The 20,213-nt window shown below is 53.1% G+C and overlaps 1 protein-coding gene across 10 annotated transcripts in view; it reads right to left on the reverse strand.

Moving 5' to 3' along the window:
- BCL11B (BCL11 transcription factor B) overlaps nt 1-20,213 on the reverse strand; it is a 95,872-nt gene that overhangs the window by 45,452 nt on the left and 30,207 nt on the right. For 7 of the 10 annotated variants that reach the window (XM_057731639.1, XM_057731644.1, XM_057731641.1 and 4 more), the window contains one exon: nt 8,618-8,833. The exons of the other annotated variants lie outside the window; for them this stretch is intronic. In XM_057731639.1, coding sequence (XP_057587622.1) covers nt 8,618-8,833 — 216 coding nt within the window. The remainder of the gene's footprint in view (nt 1-8,617; nt 8,834-20,213) is intronic. 10 annotated transcript variants of the gene reach the window in all.

Raw genomic sequence — 20,213 nt, forward strand, 5'->3', positions numbered from 1 at the left:
CTGTGCACAGAGGCAGCCCTCAAGCAATGGTTCCCTCTACTATGAAAGCAAGAATAAAATGAGGCGCTGGTTAATAAAACACGAGGAAATTCAAGAAGAGGGTGCCTGCGTCAGAAAGCACTGGTTACATACAGCGCCAAGGGCGACTCAGGCACCCAGGGGGCCTGGTCCCACCAGCCGTTCCTCACCCCTCATGAACAAAGGCAATCATTAGAAATGTCTGGACTTATGAAAAGATTCCAACTGCCTCTGTCTGCACGTAGTGACTCCATTTTTGCATTTACCTCCTTGGAGAAGTCCTGAGCCCTCTGATCGCTTCCACTGAAATCATAAAATACAGGTGTTCTTATCACCCCGGGTTCGGGCCAGCCCCGAGCAGCTCCGTGATTCACAGCTTGCTCCCCTCCCTCACACCTGCTGGGTAGAACATCGGCAGGTGGACAGTCTGGGAGCCAGACAGCAAAGAGAAGAGCAGGCTGTGGCCCCCAGACCCAAGGAGACCTGGGTTCAAATCCCATCTCTGCCGTCTACCAGCTGTGCAACTTTGGGCAAGTCACATCACCTCTCTGGTCAGTCTCCTCATCTATGAGCTGCAGAATAGGTTACCTTCCTAAGAGAGAAGCCTAAATGTGTGGGAAGGCCCCTGCAGAGAGCCCCAGGCATAGTGGGGACACAGAAATGATGACCTGACCATGACCCAGTGGCCCCCTGCTGAGTCTGAGGACCCTGATGGGAAAGGAAATTAGGGTGGATGCACCACCCGCCCTGACCACACACCGTGGTCACACCCCACCCCCACCCCGGGCTCTCATTATTATTAAATAACGCCCAAGGAGCGGGTGGGAGTGACAGGCAGGCTACGATTCCCTGATTCCCCGCAGGTACAACGCCGGGCGGCAGAACCCCACACAGAGGGACCCCTGCCCGCCAAGGGTTTCTTCCCACTGCTTTTTGGATTAAATTGGCCAGCCTTGATTATGTTTGGATAAACTTTATTTCATGGTTTAGACTATTCGGGTTTGATTGTGAAATATGTACAGCACGCGGCCCCTCCGCCCTGCCCGGCCCTGGGGTTTGAAAAGTCAAGTACATCTTGTTCCCCCCACAAAAAAGCAACAAAGAACACCTCCAGCTGTAAGGATGACGAAAAGCTGGTTTCTCCTGAAGGGGGAGAAATTGCTTCTAGGGAACTGCGTATGAGAACAAGGAGGGGACAGCACTCCGTGTTTCTCCCCCGTGCTCTCGCAGGCATGAACACACCTTCTCTGGGTCATCATCTACCAGCACCTAGAGGGCTGGGCCGGCCCAAGCACGGGAAAGACCAGGATGGGGATAGACGCTGACCTTGCATGTGAAGGATCTGAGGCTGATTTGAGGAGAAAATTTCCTCCCATGCTCCAGGCCCCTCCTTCAAGGTCAAAACTTCCCTCTGGTGGTCTCAGGCTCTGTTAGACTCTGTTTCCACACAGTCACGAACAACGCGGACCCCTTGGGGGCCAGCTGCGGCTACAGAAGGCTCATTGGGTCCGTGGGACCCCTTTGCCAGATGCCCACACCCACGTCTGTCACTGACCCACGCCGTGGAAGACACCGGTCTCCCCCGCCAGCCTCACCTTCTCCATCAGGAAAACCCCAATGGTCCTCTGGGGCCCTCCCAACTCCCACAGGCCAAGTTGTTTAACTTCCTTTAAGCAGAGAAAGGCATCACAGAGCGTGCCCACACACTCTGTGCTCTCCCACTGCCGTGAGCTCCTCGAGGGCAGAGACCCCAGGGAGCTCATTCCTGGATCCCTGCGTCCAGCCCAGATCAGGCACCAGCACGACCAGTGAAGGAAGGAAAACGCAGGGGACCCTCCCAGGATCGTGTCTGAATGTGGTCTGGTCTCCCGTTGGCGAGCCGCTCTTCTGTTGCCCACGTCTAAGCCACCAAGCAGCCCAGCATGAGGATGGAAGGGAGAGCTGAGAACACGACTTCAGGTAAAGCCAGACCTGAGTTCCAAGCCCAGTTCTGCTTTTTGTATACTGTGTGACCCCCGGAGCATTGCTTGGCCTCTCTGAGCCCCAGAATCCTCATGAGCAAAAGGATGGGGCTGCCTTTCCTTACGGGCATTATGATCCAGGATGGGTGCCTGAGCAAGGTATGCAAAGTGCCCAGGACTGTGCTGGGATCTATCAGGCCCTTCAGACACAGCGGCAAGTCTTAGGAGCAGTGTTAGCAGTGGGCCTTCCTCTTTCATTCATGCTAAGAAAACCTCCCAGGCAGGACTTTCAAAGAGACGGCAACCAAGTCATCATTAGGGTACGGGGCACCCAAGGCTTTTCTAACAGCCAAGCCTTTTCCTTTCTGCCCCCACACTTCTCTCCGCCTCTGCTTCCCCACATGCTGGCGATCAGCGGTGGCCACCCCAGAATGGAGGCCCATCAGGGGACCCTCCAAGACAGGGAGGAAGAGCGGGTACTTCTAGGGTCCCCATTTCCTAGGTGGGGAAACTGAGGCTTGGAGAAAGAAAGCGGCTAACCCAGGGTCACATATTCACACCCACGCACCTTGAGAACAAGGACCAAGCACGGTCCCATCTCTGGAGCTTCCCACAATGCCTGCAGTTCTTCCGTCAATATGTGTCCACAGTGGCATTTAATGTCAAGCACAAATCCATGCCACAGAAGAGATGCCTGAGAAGAAATGGGGCTGCCAGCAGTCAAAGCACAACCACAGAATGTCAAACCTGGGATGCACGGAGGCAGGTCCCCACTGCAGATGGCAAAACTGGAGGTCCAAGAGGCTAGGTATAGGGCTCCCTAAAGCAAAAATTCTCTCTGTTGCCAAATCTAACTGCAGGTTTCACATGGCTTCAGCCAGATGACGAATGTCCTTCTCCAGTTTTCAATATGAACTCAAGGAGCAGTTTGCCTAGTGGGCAGAGCTGGGGGGGGGGGGGCGGGGGCGTGGTCCAAATCTGCTCTGCCACACATGTCTTGTGGTCTCTTCCCCACTCTCTGCCTCGATGTCCCCATCTAGACAAGGAAGGGTTTGGGCGAGATGATCTCTCTGGACCCCTGATCCCAGATCATTAAAAATTCAACTCAAGCCTTGAGGTCACCGGAGGCTGACCCATTTCTGGACCACTCCATCCAAGTAGAGGGCGCCCAGCCTCCTCTGCCCCTTTCGGATTCCCTTTCAAGCTGCAGAACGTGGCCGCCTTGCTCTGAGATCTCTGATGTCGGCGGCCAGTGCCGGTTCCTCACATCCACTAACTGCTTTAAAGCGCTGCACCCAGCGCTGCATTAAAAATTAATTACACATGCTATTTTACTGCCAGCGCATAATGTAATGAGCGCCAGCTGTGCTAAACAGCCAAACTCCTTTTTAAGACAGCTATAAAAAAAAAAAAAGAAAGAAAGAAAGAAAGAAAGAAACTGCACTTCCAAATGCCTCTCCTGTCAGAGCAGAAAAACAGCAACATCTTGTGCGGATTTTGAACAGAATTCTTTGATTTAGCTCTGCCTTCAGAACGTCTGAGGGGCCGGCTCGGAGAGGGAAACGAAATCTGGCGAGGCTGCAGCGGTCTCTACTCCGCGATGTTGCTGGGACCCCCTTTTATCAAAGGACAGTCACGCGGGTAGGTGCCCCCGCCCCCCACTAGGCAGCATCGCACTCCTTCTGGCCCCCGATCCCCACCCGGTAGTCCTGCAGGAGATGTGAGTCTGCAGCTCTGGCGGACAGGGGACTTTTCTGGAGTCCACCCAAGCCCTGCTGCCCTCGGCCACCTCCGCCAGCCTGGAGAGGCGGCTTCCTCCATCCCGGGAGCCTTGCAGCTCTCCATGGCCTTCCCCGGCACTTCCTCCAGTTACGGAAGGAGGTGTGTGGGTTCTAAAGGCAGGCGGTCAAGGGCAGCCTCTGCAGTGGTGCGATCCCAAGCTGGCAGACACAAGAGCAGACTCCAGGAACCACTGCTGAGCTGGACCGCCAGCCCCTTCATCAACGTAGACACCGGCGCAGGGCATACAGATGACTCTTTAAATGTTTAATAACTCCCCTGAGAGCCCTTCCTCCACAATGAGCCAACCCCCGCGGCCCCTGGGACCTGGTGAGCCCAGAAAGACCCCACAAGGAACGCGACTTTGCAGAGAGAATCAGGAGAAAGGCAAGGGCGTGTCTGGAACCTTCCCCAACAGAGTGCTTCTGTCCGCACACGCTCACCCACACTCACTTCTCTTCTTCACCCCATACTCACCCCTCCCTCCAAGGTCTCCACGGAGGCCCCCACGCCCCACCGGGGCACCTCTGCACCCCCTGCCCCAGAACGGAGGCGGTGCGCCAGCGGGGACCTGGCGCGGGTTCCCATCTTGGTCCACATTGCCCTGTGGCTGCCCACTGATCCTCCGGTGTTAATCAAACCCAGTCCGAAATGCAACTATGGCCTGCTTCTTGTTCTGGTATGAAATGTGCAAAGCACAGACCATATCATTAACATAAAACTTCCAGAAATAAGGCCACTTTCCAGACAGACTGTATTAATTGCATCAAGCTTCCACAGCTAGGGTGGTCTAATCCACGGCGTCCCATTGGAAGGCTCCGGTTATAAAAACCAACACAAAATGAACACTGGGATGTAATTGAAGGGGGAGAAAACGATAGATTCTACTGTGAAACCCTACTATTTACTTACAGGTATTCTTTTATCTTTATTGTCTCTTTAACCCATGCCAAGAAACCCCAGACTAGTTAAATAACACAGCAAGCACAATTTCAGTAGAAAAGTAAATTGAATTTAACTTTACAAGATTGCCCTGTGATTTCAACATATACTAATGACTGCAACTGACTCCTTCTATTAAATCCAAACACTTCACTTCCCCAAGCCGGGATCCTGTGTGTTCTTGCTGGAGACCTTGAACTTCACCAAGCACATGTATTAATCATTGCGGCTGATGACCATTTGCGGCTTTTAAATATGCAATGAAGTTTCTCAGTTCTTTTTCCACCTCCCAATGCTGGTACACGACCTGAGCCAGCCAAGAAACTAAACGCCTTTAAGAATGGAAACTAGGGATCCAGCTTGAAGTAAGATTCCTAAAGGAGCTGGGCAGGTAATGATATAATGATGTGAAACCCATCCTACTCGTGCATGAGTCAGAATGTCTGGAGGGCTCGCTCAGCAAGAGGCATTGTTCTCAGCACCTGGCATGTATGACCTCATCCAATCCTCAGAACAAGTCTTCAATGACCCCCATTTTACAGGTGGGGAAACTGAGGAAGAGGGTGGAAATGACTTGTCCAAGGTCACACAGCCATCCATACGGGACTGAGCAGCCTTCACTCCGCAGTCTGATACTCTGATGACTGCCTCCCAATCATGGAAACCTCAGAACAGGGAAGGATTCAGGGGTCCAAAGCCCAGTGGTTCTCTGAACACCCCACCACTGCCTTGGGAACCCCAGCCAAGTCCCCTACCCAGGCGTCTCTAGCATCTCAGTAATCGAAACTGATTGGTATGTTCTGCTTTAGAGGTCAACATGAGAAGACACGTTGTTAAATGCTACATATGTGCCACATACATACGTGTGTACATGTATATTTACAGAAGGAAAAACTGAGGGCCAGAGAGGGGATGACTTATTCGAGGTCACTGGACAGGTGGACTAAAGGCCAGGACCACAGGCCCAGGCACCTCGGAGAAGTTCCTACGTGGAATTTCTCAGGGAAGAAATTTCAGTTTCCAGAAACACCCCAACTCAACAAAGTCAAACAGCAAAGGGAAAAAAAAGCAAAGGGGACCCCCTAGTCCCTTATTCCCACTTGACCATCAGAAGGCGATCCGAGGTTGGGGTCCTGGGAGGCGGGGCTGTTTGGGATGCTGCCAGCCAGAAAGGTACACAAACACACAGACCTGTGTGGTTTTCTCACCCATAAAAATCACATCCTTCCATAAATACCCTCGAATGCATTCACGGGCACGCAATTAACCTGTGTGAAACACGGTTACACCGAGGTTTCCCATATTAATTTGAAGAGATAGGTTGAGTGCATCCTGATCTGAAAAGGGACAAAACAAAGTAAGGACGGCGGTCCCTTTCCATGTTTACAGAGGACCGCTTCTTCCTAACGGGTTACTGGGAATTTAATGACTCCATTCAAACTACTAATTAAACAGGCACTAAAAACACTTTAGCAAACAGCCCAGTGCCAGGGACAGAAGCCACAAAAGGACAAAAACCACTGGAATAGGATATTTTCAGGTACTGAAATTGACCTGAAAACACAATGGCACGACCTGGAGTAGGCTAATTACTGCAGACCCACTGATGAAAGGACAGTGCCGGCGATCAGGGCAGAGCCTCGGAAGCCGAGAGCCGGCCCCTGAGCAGGTCAGGAGGAGAGGTCCCAGGGACCCCAGGAACAGAGATGGCCCCACCTCACTCCCCCTCCCAGCACTGCCAGCAAGCACATGGGTCCCTGTTCTGAGCCCTCACCCCATTAAGTTTTAAAATCCAAGGAGGCCTCTAAGGCAGGTGAGCCAACACCAAAGGTGAAGCAGGGGCAGGATGAGCAGCCCGGGATCAAACCCCAACTCTGCTCTTCCATCCCCTCCCTACAGGTGCCCATTCCCGCTTCACCACCTGGCCCACCAGACTGCAAGCTGCGGGAGGGCAGGGACCTGCCGTGTTTGACTGCACTGTGGTTTGCACGAGAACGAATGAATGAATGATACCTCACATCTCTGAGCCTCATTTTCTCATCTGTAAAGTGGGAACAGTAAACCTACCTCCTAAGGGGGCTGTGAGGATGAAATTCAAGAATGCACACAAAATGCCTAGTGCAAGGCAGCACACAGTAGGCCCTCAATTCACGGTCCCTACAAGGAAACAGGTGGCAGTGTGGCTGACAGCGACTGGGTGAGAACATCCCCAGGATGCAGGCAGAGGCACGTGGCCCAGTGGGAAGAGGGGTGGCCCTGTTGGGAAGCATCCTGACAACGTATCCCAGTTCTGCAACCTGGGCCCAGCCTCTGCTTCCCCATCCGTAAAATGGGGATGTAACAGCTCCCACTCAGCACCACAGCTTCTACACAGAGCCAGAGGTTAAGCGAAGTGGAAGGTTACACAAAGCCCCAGGCGTTCCAATTCCAGGGAGGGCGTGTTCCTGCACCACAGAACTTGACCGAGTCCAGTCGTGAACACTCAGGCTGATCTTTGATAGCACGGCCCCCCGAGTGGCTGCAGGGCTGCAGCACTCATTACAAGAAGCCATTAGAGCAGGGCAGCCACCCAGACAGAGCAGGCATCGTGTTCACAGCAAGCAGGGATCACAGCACAGACCTACAGAGCGGGGCCGAGAGCCCCAAATCACCCTGGGCACCCAGGCAGCCCAGGGCAGGGAGCCGGCCTCTCTGCAAGCTGCCCAGACTCCTTCCCAGGCGATTCAGTCTCTGCTTTGTGCATTCAAGACACAAGACCAGTCCCTATGACGTCACCATCTCTCATAGCAAGGGGTGCTAAAGGCTGCAGGCCACCCCATCAGCAGGAAGGCCCGGGTAGCTCCTGACTCTGGAGCTGGGCTGCCTGTGGCCCTCTGCAGAGCTGTGGCTCTAACAGGGACCATCCCTTGGGACACCTTCAATGAAAAGCAAAACCTGCCCAATAAACACCTGAGTTGAGAGAAAGCCTGCAACGCACCTGGTGACGAAGCAGGGACACACAGAGCTGCCCCTGCTCTGCACCCATCCTCTCCCTTCCAGGCCCCTGCAGGACACTCGCCACCACCCGTGTCTGCTTCAGCATCCCGGCTCCTATGGCCTCAGTGTTTTTTGCATCAGGCTCTGCCAAGATACTGGGCAGGAGAGGCTGGGCTGAGAGGTCCCTGCCTGCAAATCCCAGGGACCCCAGGCAGGAGCAGGAGCTTGGGTCTTGTGTGGGGAGGGATAAGGAATGTAACAGAGAACCGGTCAGGTGGCCGCACTGCCCTGTCTGCCCATCTGTATAATGGGCAGCCACGCCGACCTGGAGCCGGGCGCCCAGCCCCGCCTCCTGCCCTACCCCCACCCCCACGCCCCACAATGTTGCACTCCCTCCCAGAGCCGAAGCTAAAAGCCTCCTTCAGAGAAACTTTTTTCTAAAAGTTAATGGGCAACACATTCTCGCAAAGAGAAACTCAGCATTTTGGACGGCTCCGGCAATGTACACAGACAACCAAAGAATCTTCTCCCAGCCGTGTCTTGGGGGTGGGGGGTAGTGGCTGGGGACGGGGAGAGGGGGTGGCGGTGGCAAGGGCAGAAGAAAACCTCAGATGTTAAACGTTATCCAATTAAACTGTAGCTAAACAGCCCGGAGAGATGAAATTTGGAGGCTGGGGGAAGGCATTCTGGGAGACCTCGGAATGGGCAGGGGCGTGGGGGGACCACCTGACCGATGGGGACCAGGGCACTGGTGTACGGTTCTGTCGACATCCTTCACCCTTGACCCGGCACCTCCCAAAAATGCCTTCTGGGGTGCAGGTTGCACGTCTCCCCTGGGTCCCCACCTTGCCCCAGCCCACCTGGGAGAGGCAGCCACCAGCTCTGCCCCGGGCACACCCACCATCCCCGGGAACCCGCCCCCCACCGCGGCCGTCGGTTACCTGACAACTGACACTGGCATCCAAAGGGAGCCTCCGTCTGACCCTCACCCTGAGTCCCGTCACCCGAGACAGGGCGCGCGCTGCAGCACGGCAGGGGGAAGCAGGGCGGCAGAGCGCCCAGGGCGCGCAGAGGTGAAGTAATCACGGATGTGTGAGGGTGGGAGGAGGAGGCAGCTATGGGGGCCATCGCTGGCAGCTGGGCAGGCCTGCACGGCCCTGGAGAAAAAACAATAGAAAAGGCTGGTCAGTTGGACCCTGGACTGTGCAAGGGCGTCAGGGTGCAGAGTGGGGCCCGGGGCAGAGGGCTGCAGGCCGCCCTTCCAGGGTGGGAGGCTCAGGGTGCCAGCCCCTGCGGTGGTGCCAGGGGCCAGGGGAGCGGCGGGGGGGGCGGGGCAACCAGGATTCAGGCAGGGACAGGGGTCAGGGAAGTGGATGGGGCCTGAGGGCGTCCTATGTCCACAGCTGCCAGGTTGGGCTGTCTTGGGACCAGACTTCCATCCCAGGGAGGCCTAACGCACGGGGCTTGGGCAAATAGGGGCTGTCGGGGGCCCCATGATCCCAGGAAGGTCTCCCCAGTTGGGGAGGTGGAACTCCAAAAACCCCCTTCTGGAGTGTCCTGGAGCAGACTCCATTTGGGGGTTTGTTCCCCCAAATCTAGGCTACCCACCTCTGGCAGAGCCAGGAAGTTCCAGGCCACCACTGTTTGCTCTATCAGGAAAGGCTATTTGTGCAGGCCTCGGACACCTCCAAGCCACCTTCCAGTGGCTGGGCACTTCTAAGCCTCTAGCCTGGTGGGCTGCCAGCTGGTGCCCCCTCCAGCCCACAGTCCTCCGACACCTACATGCAGCACCCAAGCCCCGAGGCCTTTCAGAAGGCTTCGAACCAACCCCCCACCCCCACCCCACCGAAAGCCCTGGCACTGCCCAGCAACGCTCTTCACACCTCCCCGGGTCTGACAGCCACGACGCAGGGCCAGGGGCCTGCCCGTCTCCGCCCAGCCCCACAGCTCGCCCGGGCTCCCCCGCAAGGCCTGCATTTGATTTGGCCGTTTATCTTAAATGGCTAAGAGACCACCAGGGCAAAACATTTGTGTGAAGCCCTTGCCAAAACCACAAGTGAAGAAGCCCAAATTCCCTGGGTAAATAATTGAGCGGGGAGGCATCAGACAAAAGGAAAACATCAACAAGATGACGGGCAGCTGGGCCCCGGGCCTGCTCTGCCAGGGACGCCACCCCCACCCCCATGCTGCTCAGTGCCCCGCACAGGTCCGCGGGGGCAGGGATCTGTCCACTCTACGGCCCCCGCGAGGGAGTCCCCCGTCCGGAAGAGCCACAGGGCCCTGCAAGCCAGCAGCTGGTCAGTCTTCATCGTGAGTGAGTTTCCCAGCATGCCCTTGGGGGCAGGGCTCAGCAGACCCATTGCACAGACCAGGAAACTGACGACGTGACCACAGAAAACTGCAGACGCCAGCAGCCAGCCCCACCAAAACCCCGGCTGGCTGCCTGGCTCCGGAACCAGGGCTCTTTCTCCTTGCCCCCATCTCTCCAAAGAGGGTATTACCCAAGACTGGGGACATTAGAGCATTTGAGGACCACCTGCACATGTCCTGCCAAGAGGCCAAAGCTACCACCACCAGCACCCAGCCCCTGTGGCCCGATGAATACCTTGTGCTAGGCGAGGCTCAGGGCCCGGGCCATTTCTGAGCCCTGGAAGGTGTGGCCAAGACCTCAAGCGCTGTCCCAGCCACACGTGCTGAGAGGAAGGCCGCCAGACTTCGTGCAGGCCCTCAAGAAAGGTCGGCACCTGGGACCCGTGTCACCTGCCTCCTCCCAGAAGCCTGCCCTGGCCAGTCCCTTCCTGAAACTCCCCAGCACTGGACACCGCACGTTCATCCTTGTCCACCACATGAACCCTGCCTCTCACCACGGAAGGCTCCAGGTCACTGTACCTGTGACAGCAGCTTTGGTGCTGAGAACCTACCACAAGGAGCTGGGCTCACTTCACCACAAACACCCTGCTCAGCAGGGAAGACCACCTCCATTCTACAGGGGGGAAACTGAGGCTCGGGGAGGTCTGGACTTGAAGCCAGCGTGTCTCCAAAGCCTGGATGTGCCCTGACTCCCCCTGCGGCTGCAGCTGGCGTGGAGTGACCAGAGCTCCCCAAAATCCTGAGAGAAAGGGCCATGAGGAGTGGGAGGAAGCTGGAGGGTCCTTGGGCTGAACTGAGCCAGCAGAGGTTGCAAAAAACAACACCGGGTTCTGGGTGAGGCCACGGGACAGCCACCACCGTTTACCATGGCTGAGAAAACCAGCAGGAGCGCCCAGGTAAACTGCTGTCTCAGGCCAGACGGGAACAGAACCTGCGTGTCCGTGGTTGGGAGGAAGAACCAAAGGGCAGGTCCAGCTGCATCCCTCTCCTTCTGGAAAGGTCGGGCTTAGTTAGGCCAGAGTCTGTAATGGCAAAGTCATCTTCCTACTCAGGTAGGGGTGGGGGGCCGAGCTGCTCCTTGGAGGGGCTTCCGGGTGGCCTCATGAGACTTCTGGCCTCATGAAATCCACCTGCTTCAGGGACCGGCTCCACGGAGGCAGGGGAGGGGGCAGCAAGGGTGAGGGGCTTCCGATCCTAAGCTGCCCACAGAGGACCCTCTGCCCTGGAGGAGGTAGGTCCCCGCATCCCCCCCGGAGCAGCTTAAATCACAAGCCTGCACGAAGGTGGAACTCCAAAAACCCTCTTCTGAAGCTGCAAAAACCAAAGGTGATACCAGGAGCCACCTATTGTATGATGCCAGGAAGTTTCCAGAAGAGCAAATCCACGGAGATGGAAAGCAGAGGAGTGGCAGCCAGCGGTGGCGGGCAGTAAGGACTAAAGGGCACAGGGTTTCTTCAGGGGGCGATGGAAAGGCTACGGCATCAGACAGTGGTGACGGCTGCCCAACACTGTGAACCACCGACTGCACACCTTAAACTCGTGAATTTTACATTATGTGACTCTTATCTCAATTTTTTTTTTTAAAGCCCAACGTGAAGGCTGGCCACAGCATTTGTCCCAGGCCACCTCCCACCCTGGGGGTGGCTGCCTTGCAAAGTGCAGCCAGGGAATCCAGAACGCACTTGACAGAGCACTTGAGACCCTGTAACCAGACTGGGCACCTAAACACAGGCGGAAGAAGACTGGAGCACAGAGAGGCCTGCACCCGTCTCCTCCTCTGTCATCTCCTGGCCGTGTGGCCGGCCGGGGCTGAGTCACTGTCTCAGAGCCTCGCCTTTAAAGGAAGGTCAGAACACGCCTGGCCAGAGCCAGGCTTCTGGTAAACACCCAATAACCGTCGCTATCATTCATTTATTTTTCCATTCTGAAACTTTCCCTAACTCCCTCCCCACAGCATGGCAGCGAAGGCCCCCTACAGAGCCCTGCAAGGCACTCCTTTAAAAAGGCACTTTCTTTTGAGGTCTAGGCCGGCTCCCCTCTGGACCAGGAACAGACACACGTGCGCCGAGGTATGTGGCAGAGGGACGCCAAGACGCCATCTCAGCTTTACGCGGGATCCAGGTGGCTTAAAAATAAAACCCCAGGTGGCTTAAAAATAAAACCCCGGCTGGCTCAATTCCTTATCATGAAAGTTCACTTTGGTTAAAGGAAAAAGAAATAAACAATGGCTACATATGTCATCTCATTTAAGCCCAGCAGCCTTCCTATATCAGATGGCTCTTAGGACCCTCCTCTCACAAACAAGGAAACTGAGGCTGGGTGTCCAAGACCACAAAACCCAGAGGGGTGAGACTCTCCCTCTATGCATTCTGTACGAAGACGTACAAAATGTCCAAAATTAAGACCTCTAAAATGTTCCCTAAGCTCCAAGTCCGGGTGATTTTGAATGCCTCCATCCCACGGGGGTCCGTAACCCATCTCCCTTCTAGAGGGGCCCTGCAGATGGGCCGGCCTCACTCCGCGCACATGCGCACTACCCGGCAAACACGCCCACACCGCCCGATGCAGACACACACACACACACACACACCCCCACACACACACACACACAACTCCCTGGAAGAACCCCAGCCGGGTTTGGAGGGGAAGGCGAGCCTTTCCCAACGCTACATCCTCTGTGTCCCCTCCCACGTGGGAGGGTTACAGATTCCTAGCTAGCAAGAGGAGCTCTAGAATACACTGTGCGAGAGATGTATATTTTTCTCCCTACTGCTGCCTTTCAATTGATACATTTTTTTAAGCCAAGAACTCCTACTGATAGTGCAAAAATGAGTCATAGATCAAGGAGGGAGACAGACAGGGAGCAAGCGCATGTGAGTGAGGACCACTGGCAAGGAAACCTGACAGTCCCCGCGCCCCCTCCCCCCATGCCAAGACATTAATTCTCACAAGTCGGAGAAAATTACTATGCATGAATGCAAAAAGCATGATCAGGAGTAATTAACATGGCTTCATATGCAAATTTTATTAATGCAGAAGTACAAAGTCGTTATGCAAATGAGACTTACGTCAACTCTCTTGACAAATATTCATCTCTGAGGCTCAAGTTTCTTCCTTTTTATTTATTTATTTAATTTCTCCCCCCCCCCCCCCCCTTTTTTCCTGGCTGTTTGGTTTGGTTTTTCGATTTTTTTTTTTTTTTTTGGACAGATGGGGGCAGGTAGTGCCGGTGGCCACTTCGGTGGCAGCAAACCACGAGGTCTGTTTGACAAGTTTGCACAGTTGTTTTTCAACCAGAGAAATTTATTCTTGCATTGTTGATTTTTTTGGGGTGGGGGTGGCTGTTGGCAGGTACAAGACAGCTCATAGGAGAAGAGGAAAAAGTAAAAAAATAAAAAAAAAAGCTCCGGGCAGCAGGCAGCCAATCAAAACGCCAGAGCCTGTAATGAGGGCGATTGATGGCTGTTTGGCTTTTACTGCAGGGTAATGAACTAGACTCCAGTCTGAGGAGGGGGAAAATATGAATATTCATGAGACTGTGCTCCTGCCTTTGATGATTAAAGAAATTTTTAATATTCAAATAAGCACTTGCCAAGTGATTAACAAAGAACATGCACGCAGAAATATGGAAATGGGAGCCGGGAAAGATTTGAGAGGCGAACAGACTGCAGGAAAGGCAGCCCCAAATTTCATAAACAAGATAGGCAGATAACCCAATTCGCACGCAGGCAAATAAAAACATTTCTTTTGGATCGCTTAAATATTTTGCCAGCTACTTTGTCTTAAGGATGATAAAAATGCTATGTATTAAGCAGGATGGGGTAGAGGGGAGAGAGAAAGAGAGAGAAATCACATGAAGTCAAATGCTCTGCTCACACTGAAGAATTCTGATCTTGATCCTACCCCACCTCTCCCCACCCTGATGGGTAATCAGAACTCTTTCCTGTTTGCTAGAGAGAGAAGATGGAGGGAAGCCAGCTTAGACTTGAAAACCCAGTGATGGAGGTACTGGCCTGCCTGTTTGGAGCACTGCGTGGTGGGGATACGGCCTGGGGTCGGCATATCCGCAGCAAGTGGTCATTTGTTGCTTCAAGGCTGGTCCAGAGGCCCAAAGGCAGGGGACCATGACGTCTAGAAGGGGAGGGGGTATGTTCTTGGGGTCTCCAATCTGGAGAGCTCAGGGCCTCCTCTGGACTCAGACCCTGGTCAAAACACCTAAGGAAGGTAGTCATAGGGAAAAACAGGTACATCTCGAGAAGGTGAGCAGACTCAGACTCCAGCACGGGGTCCAGCCTGGGGCTCTGCAGGGCCACCACTGAGCCAGCACCCTCCATGAGCTGTCTGCCAGGGCTCCTATTTTAACAGCTCCACCATGGGTGCACGGTGAGGCACATAACAGTACGAGCTGGTAAAACGATCCTGCAGTTAAAATACATTTTGGCAATTTCCTATTTGAAAGAAGCAGAGTGCTACCTTAAATGAGACAGGCAGTGGGTACACACCCAATAAGCCCTGGCCTTCCCATCATCTGTCTCTTTCTCTCTCTCCCTTTTTTTGGGGGGCACTGGGGGGTGGGTAGAGAGTAGGGAGTGGCTGAGACGGGGGTATAGAGAAGGAAGATTCTAAGGAGTCTTCTTTGTTACTCAATTTCAGAGCTACAAGGGTCCTGGGGGAGGGGTACTCAAAAAATAAATTCCTTCACTCCACAGGTATTATTTCATGTCTTTTTCTTAGTTTTTCATTACCAAGGTCTGGGAACCAGCGAAGACTAGAGCTTGTCTTTCATATATGTGTATCTTGCTCACTGCACCAGAGCATTTGGGGACCTAGAAACCCTCTTCCCGCTACTGGATTCACATTTAGTCAGGCACCTCTGAGCACCCATCAGGGTGTCCCTGGCTGCAGTGGGTTTGGGTTTGGGGGTACATGTATAAGTGTCCTTTAGAAGAGAAGCAAGGAAAAGGAGAAATGAGGTCTCAAGGGGCTTGCACAGCTGTGTTTCAAGCCTTCCTTCAGGGTCATTACAGGGGAGACAAAAAAAACATGATGCCCATCCGTGTTCCGCCTTTACTGGGTCTGTGTGCTCCCAGCAGCACCCTTTCACCCGGCTGGGAGGGTGGAGATCCCCACGCAGGTGGAAGGGGCTGCCTGGCTTCCCTCACTGCAGCCTGGGCCCAGCTGGCCTTAGAGAAGCACACTGTGGGTACCCGGTGCCGGGCATCAGGGAGGGAGGAGCCTGCAAGAACATCTCTGGGCTTAAGGCCAGGTCCACTGCCCCTCCCCCAGAGACCATCCTGAGACCGCCCAGAGCCCTGGGTGAACACCAAGGAATCTTCCTGCACCCACAGTCTCAAGAAGGCTTGGGCACCAAGAGGGAGCCGGAAGCACAGCCCTCCCAGCACCCTGAGCCAGGCGGCCTCCCCCTGTGCGCCTCCCACCTCGTGCGCTTCTGAGATCTGTCACTGTGAATCACCACTTCAACTATTTTTGCTCCGCAGTGCGCGGTACATTCAATGCATCCCAGAAAAGGGAGAGGCGAGGCACAGGAACAACCTTGCCCCCCAACACCACCACCAAACCTGCTTTCCTCCTTCTACCAGGGCTCAGAAAGGGAACACCCTCCCCCCCCCCCCCCCCCACACACACACACCCCCGGCAGCTGCGTCTTGCAATTAGAAGCAGGCGCACAGGCACGCCCCCTGGCCAGGTCCAAAAGCACCTGTTCCAGTGGCTGCCAACCCCAATTTCCTCAAGATGCAAGCAGCTAAAATACTCCGGGGCAGCAGATCCCTCTACCAGCGCCCTGAGCCAAGGATCAGGGAGGTTACATCACAAATTCCAAAACCTTCCATGGTCCTTCTGAAAGGCCCAATGAGGGAGCAGAGGAAACTTCAGGCACGGCTGAGGTAGCGTGTGGCTGTACCATCTTCTGTGAACCATTCAAGATAAGACAGAGGCAGCTGAGCAAGCACCCGGGCCTGAGCAGGCCAACCCCTGGTGGACACTTGCAGGAGAAAGCTCAAAGCGTCGCCTCTCCTTTGCTGTCTTTCGGGGAAATCCCTGGAGCTCTCTGAACTGCTGGCATGCCAGTAAACACAATCACTTGTCCTCCAGCCGGGAAGTGAGGACCATGTACCATGGCTTCAGGACACACAGATAAACAGGTATGGGTCCTCTGGCGTGACCTCAGCAGGAAGGGTCTTGGCCAAATGGGGGCCCACGATCCTGGAATGGGCACGCCTGGGGACAACAGACGGTGAAACCATGTGTCTCACTAGCTACAAAAATGTACACATGCACATCTATTATAGAGAGATTAAACATGTATGCACACACACACATGCACACATGCATACATCAGCAACATGGATATGTTAAGATGTCTGCATGCATTCCACGCAATCTATAGAGGCCCAGGGCAAACTGGAGTTGACAGATTCTGTGAATCTCACTAGCAAAAATAGCCGACCAGTACCTAGCAGAGGAATTTCCTTCCTCCCTGATTCGGGCCTTCTAATCAGAAGCTGGGTAGCTGCTTCAATCTTTAGCAGTTTCTGCCCTAAAACACAACATATGCAGGGTCCTCCAGTCATTTCTCTTGGGCTGCATCAGGAGCCACAAACAACATAAACACATCTTGATGAAGCAGCCCTTGGACGAAAAGCTCAGTCTACACACGGAAGTCAGAGGATGGTTAAATCATTTGGATTTCAAGCAGGAAGAATTTGGGACCTGGGGTCAGGATCCCGCAGCCTTTTCCCAGATGGCCAGACTCCACTGACAAGCTTGGCCAGACAGGCCTTAGACACATTCCCATTCATTTCAGGCTGGGGAGAGGGGACAGGGGGGAATCCACAGTCAAGAGAGAAGTCACGTGTCACATGAAGGGAAATAAATCAGGAGGTGTCTCCAGATTTGGTGCCTACAATGAGGTTTTTCTTTGTTTTTTAAATATTTATTCTTTATTTATTATTTGGTTGTGACTTGTGGGCTCCTCAGTTGTGGCATGTGAACTCTCAGCTGCAGCATGCATGTGGGATCTAGTTCCCCAACCAGGGTTCGAACCTGGGCCCCCTGCATTGGGAGCAGAGCCCCAACCACTGCACCACCAGGGAAGTCCCTACGCTGAGTTTTAGACGAAGGGGACATTTTTCCTTCACATCAGCATCCACTGGGCCCGGCATCTGAGGGATGCTTGGGAACATGAATCCTGACACGTCCACAAGCCGGTGAAGTTCACAGGTTGCTGTGGTTTGCAGGTCCCACCAACTCCAACACTGACTTTGCCATGTGCAGAGTGCACAACGGAATCACAAGGACAAAGTCTGAACTGTGAGAAGCCCAGAGGATTAAGAAGGGAAATAAGGCAGCACAGCCAATGAAAACCACATCAAGCCAACAGAGTGCCCAGCAAGGAGGTCACTGCGATGACTCAGTCCCAGAGGAGCGAGCAGGAAAAGGGACTATGATTCCAGGTGCAGATGGAGTTGTGTATTTGAGGAACATAGACATCATCGACCTCTTTAAGATCAGACCATAAAATTCTACCCGGGCAGTAAGGGAACATGCGACCAAAGGGACAGTGGAGTTCCTTGTTTTAGACGCACTAGAAATTTAACTCGACTAGGAGAATGTTTAAAAAAATAATAAATAATAAAGGAAGAAAGGAAGGAAGGAAGGGAAGGAGGAAGGGAAAGAAAAAAAATCTAATTGTATTAAAAAAAAACTGCTATAACATAAATCCATTTTTTTGTTTAGTTGCATTTATTAGAGTTACATGCAATTGATCTCTACTATTGTAATAAAAAAACCCAGCTCTCCCCTGCATTTTGTTGTTGATTGAGTCTTTTTTCCCCTTTCGTTTCTTTTTTAGCTTTTGCTAATGGACATATAGAATACCGAGGTTCAATGCTTTGCATATCGTAAGAACAAAATCTTTCTATGGTCTCTTTATGTTTCTAAGCCAAGTCTGAAATGTCACTGACTAAAACACTGAACAGGCCTGTAATTACTTTCAACAAAGTAGTTCCTTTAACTGAGCTTTCTGTGTGTAGATGGCATTTCATATACATATTGTGAGCCTTCCTTTCAGCGCAGGTAGCATTTGATGGCGAAAATCACAAATTTGTCTTCTAAGGGAGCCGTCTGACAGCCACCTTCTTGCTTCTTTTCCGACATGAAATCATTTTCCTCTCCTAACACACCAATGGTGACGTGCAGTGTGTGCAACAACAAAATTTGTAAAAATTAACACTTCGCGGGATTAATTTAATAAAGATTGTTAGCACATTAACACCAGTAACATTGCGTCTCGCGATTCAATCTAGCCGCGTTGCCGGTGCCGCTGTAACAGGGGTTTACGTTCAGCTGAGGTTTATACCGCTATTGGATGTAATTAAAGAAATCGGTAGTGCGATCCTCAGTGGAAATATCATTTCTATGGCGGACTATTCCCATTAGAAATTGGGGGAAATCAGAGCACGCTGACTTTGATTTTGTTGTAATTTTTTTTTCCCTTAGCTGTCTTTGAAACAGGGCTCATGTCCTGGACCTCGGACTGAATTCACTGTAAAGATTCCCTGATAAGACCAGCCCAGCTTCCTGGCAGGAGCACCCAACATTCATGGGCCATTGTTTTGATATTGAAACGGTTTTAAAAAAACATTAAAAATCTTTAGTCTATATCCGGCTGTAGCTCTCTGCCCAGCAAACAGCATCACATCGTGAAAAATGACTTTTCAGATACCCCCAAACAACATCGTGGATTAAAAAAAACCTAAAGGAAGGGAGGCCCCCCTGGCTGTTCTTATATATAAACGGATAGTGTGGCTACGACCTCAACAAGCTCCAAACCCCGAACCTGGACCAGAATCTGTAACCTCTGAAGATGACGCCAGCAAGCACTGCTCAGGAGGCCTCCCAAACTAAACAGACACAAAACCAACCTGAAAACAGAAAAAAAAAAAAAAAAAAAAAAAATCCTTGTACCACATCATCCAAAATGGCAGAGAAAATTAAGTCTCGGGGCTGAAATGAACCTGACTCAGCTCTCCAGGCCGAGGCAGCCTCCTCTCATCCGCCGGCTGCCTCCTGCCCTTGGAGCCGCCAAGTGCAAACAAAAGTGACACCGTTTCTAAGCCTGCTCGCCGCAGGTCCCTGTGCTGTGGGGGTGACTCTGTGGGTTTTTTTTTTTTTCCCCTTCCCTAAGTGCATTTTAATATCCTTATTCTACAATACATCCTAATTTCTTTGGGGAGAAAAAAAAAACATTAGTGTCACTTAAAAAAACGTCACTCTGTTTTGCAAAATCCAGCAGCTTCCTTGGCAGTGAGAGAGGCTGGCTGGCATTATCCCCTCGTTTGACAAAACTACTATTTCTGGGCATGTGCTCAAAAACAGGTAGGAAGCAAATGCTGAGAAACAAGGAAGTAAAAACAGCCAACAGATTTTTCACTACCAAGAACGCCAAGCGTAAACATGATTTATTTAGCTGTGTTTAACGTCTGTCCTCCACGGAACTATGAGCCCACTTGGGTTTAAGACGGGGTGGCAGGCGGGACAGCAGGGGACCAGGGGCGGTTGGGGGGGGGGGGCACGGCCCCAGATGAGGACTTTCTGAACGTTTCCGTTCATGGCCTTTCTGAATGGTTCCGTTCAGAGTTTTAGGATAACAAGAATCATTTGCCCCAAAATACATGCATGTGTCAAAAGAAGGCAGCAGTAGTCTGCTGGTTAATTAATGAGCTGCCACTAACAAAAGAAGGAAGACCCAGTTCATACAAACAATATTTACATGGGCGCTGCGAGATCCTGTGCAACCCCCCCCCCCATTTGCCTTCCTCTTTTACAAACCACGTGGGCTGGGTGCAGGGATGGGCGAGGAGGCCCTCTGGGTAGGGGGGTCCCAAGCTTCCGAGTCCAGGGGGACATATCACTGCCTTCCCTGCCCACCCTTGCATGCCCACGTGGAACTGACTGAGAGCTGTATTCAATTAAGGAGCACCAGAAAGCTTCTGGCTCGAAGCCCGCACCGACACAGGCTACAGGGATCTGCCGTGCTGCCCCCACCCCGCTCCAGCTCGCGTGCCAATGCCAGGGGACGAGGGCTCCATCGAGGCCCCCGTGGAGAAGGCAGAGTGCCACACTCCCACCTCCACCCCCACCCTC

This window comes from Hippopotamus amphibius, chromosome 4, assembly GCF_030028045.1.
Source record: "Hippopotamus amphibius kiboko isolate mHipAmp2 chromosome 4, mHipAmp2.hap2, whole genome shotgun sequence".
NCBI classification, from domain to species: Eukaryota; Metazoa; Chordata; class Mammalia; order Artiodactyla; family Hippopotamidae; genus Hippopotamus; species Hippopotamus amphibius.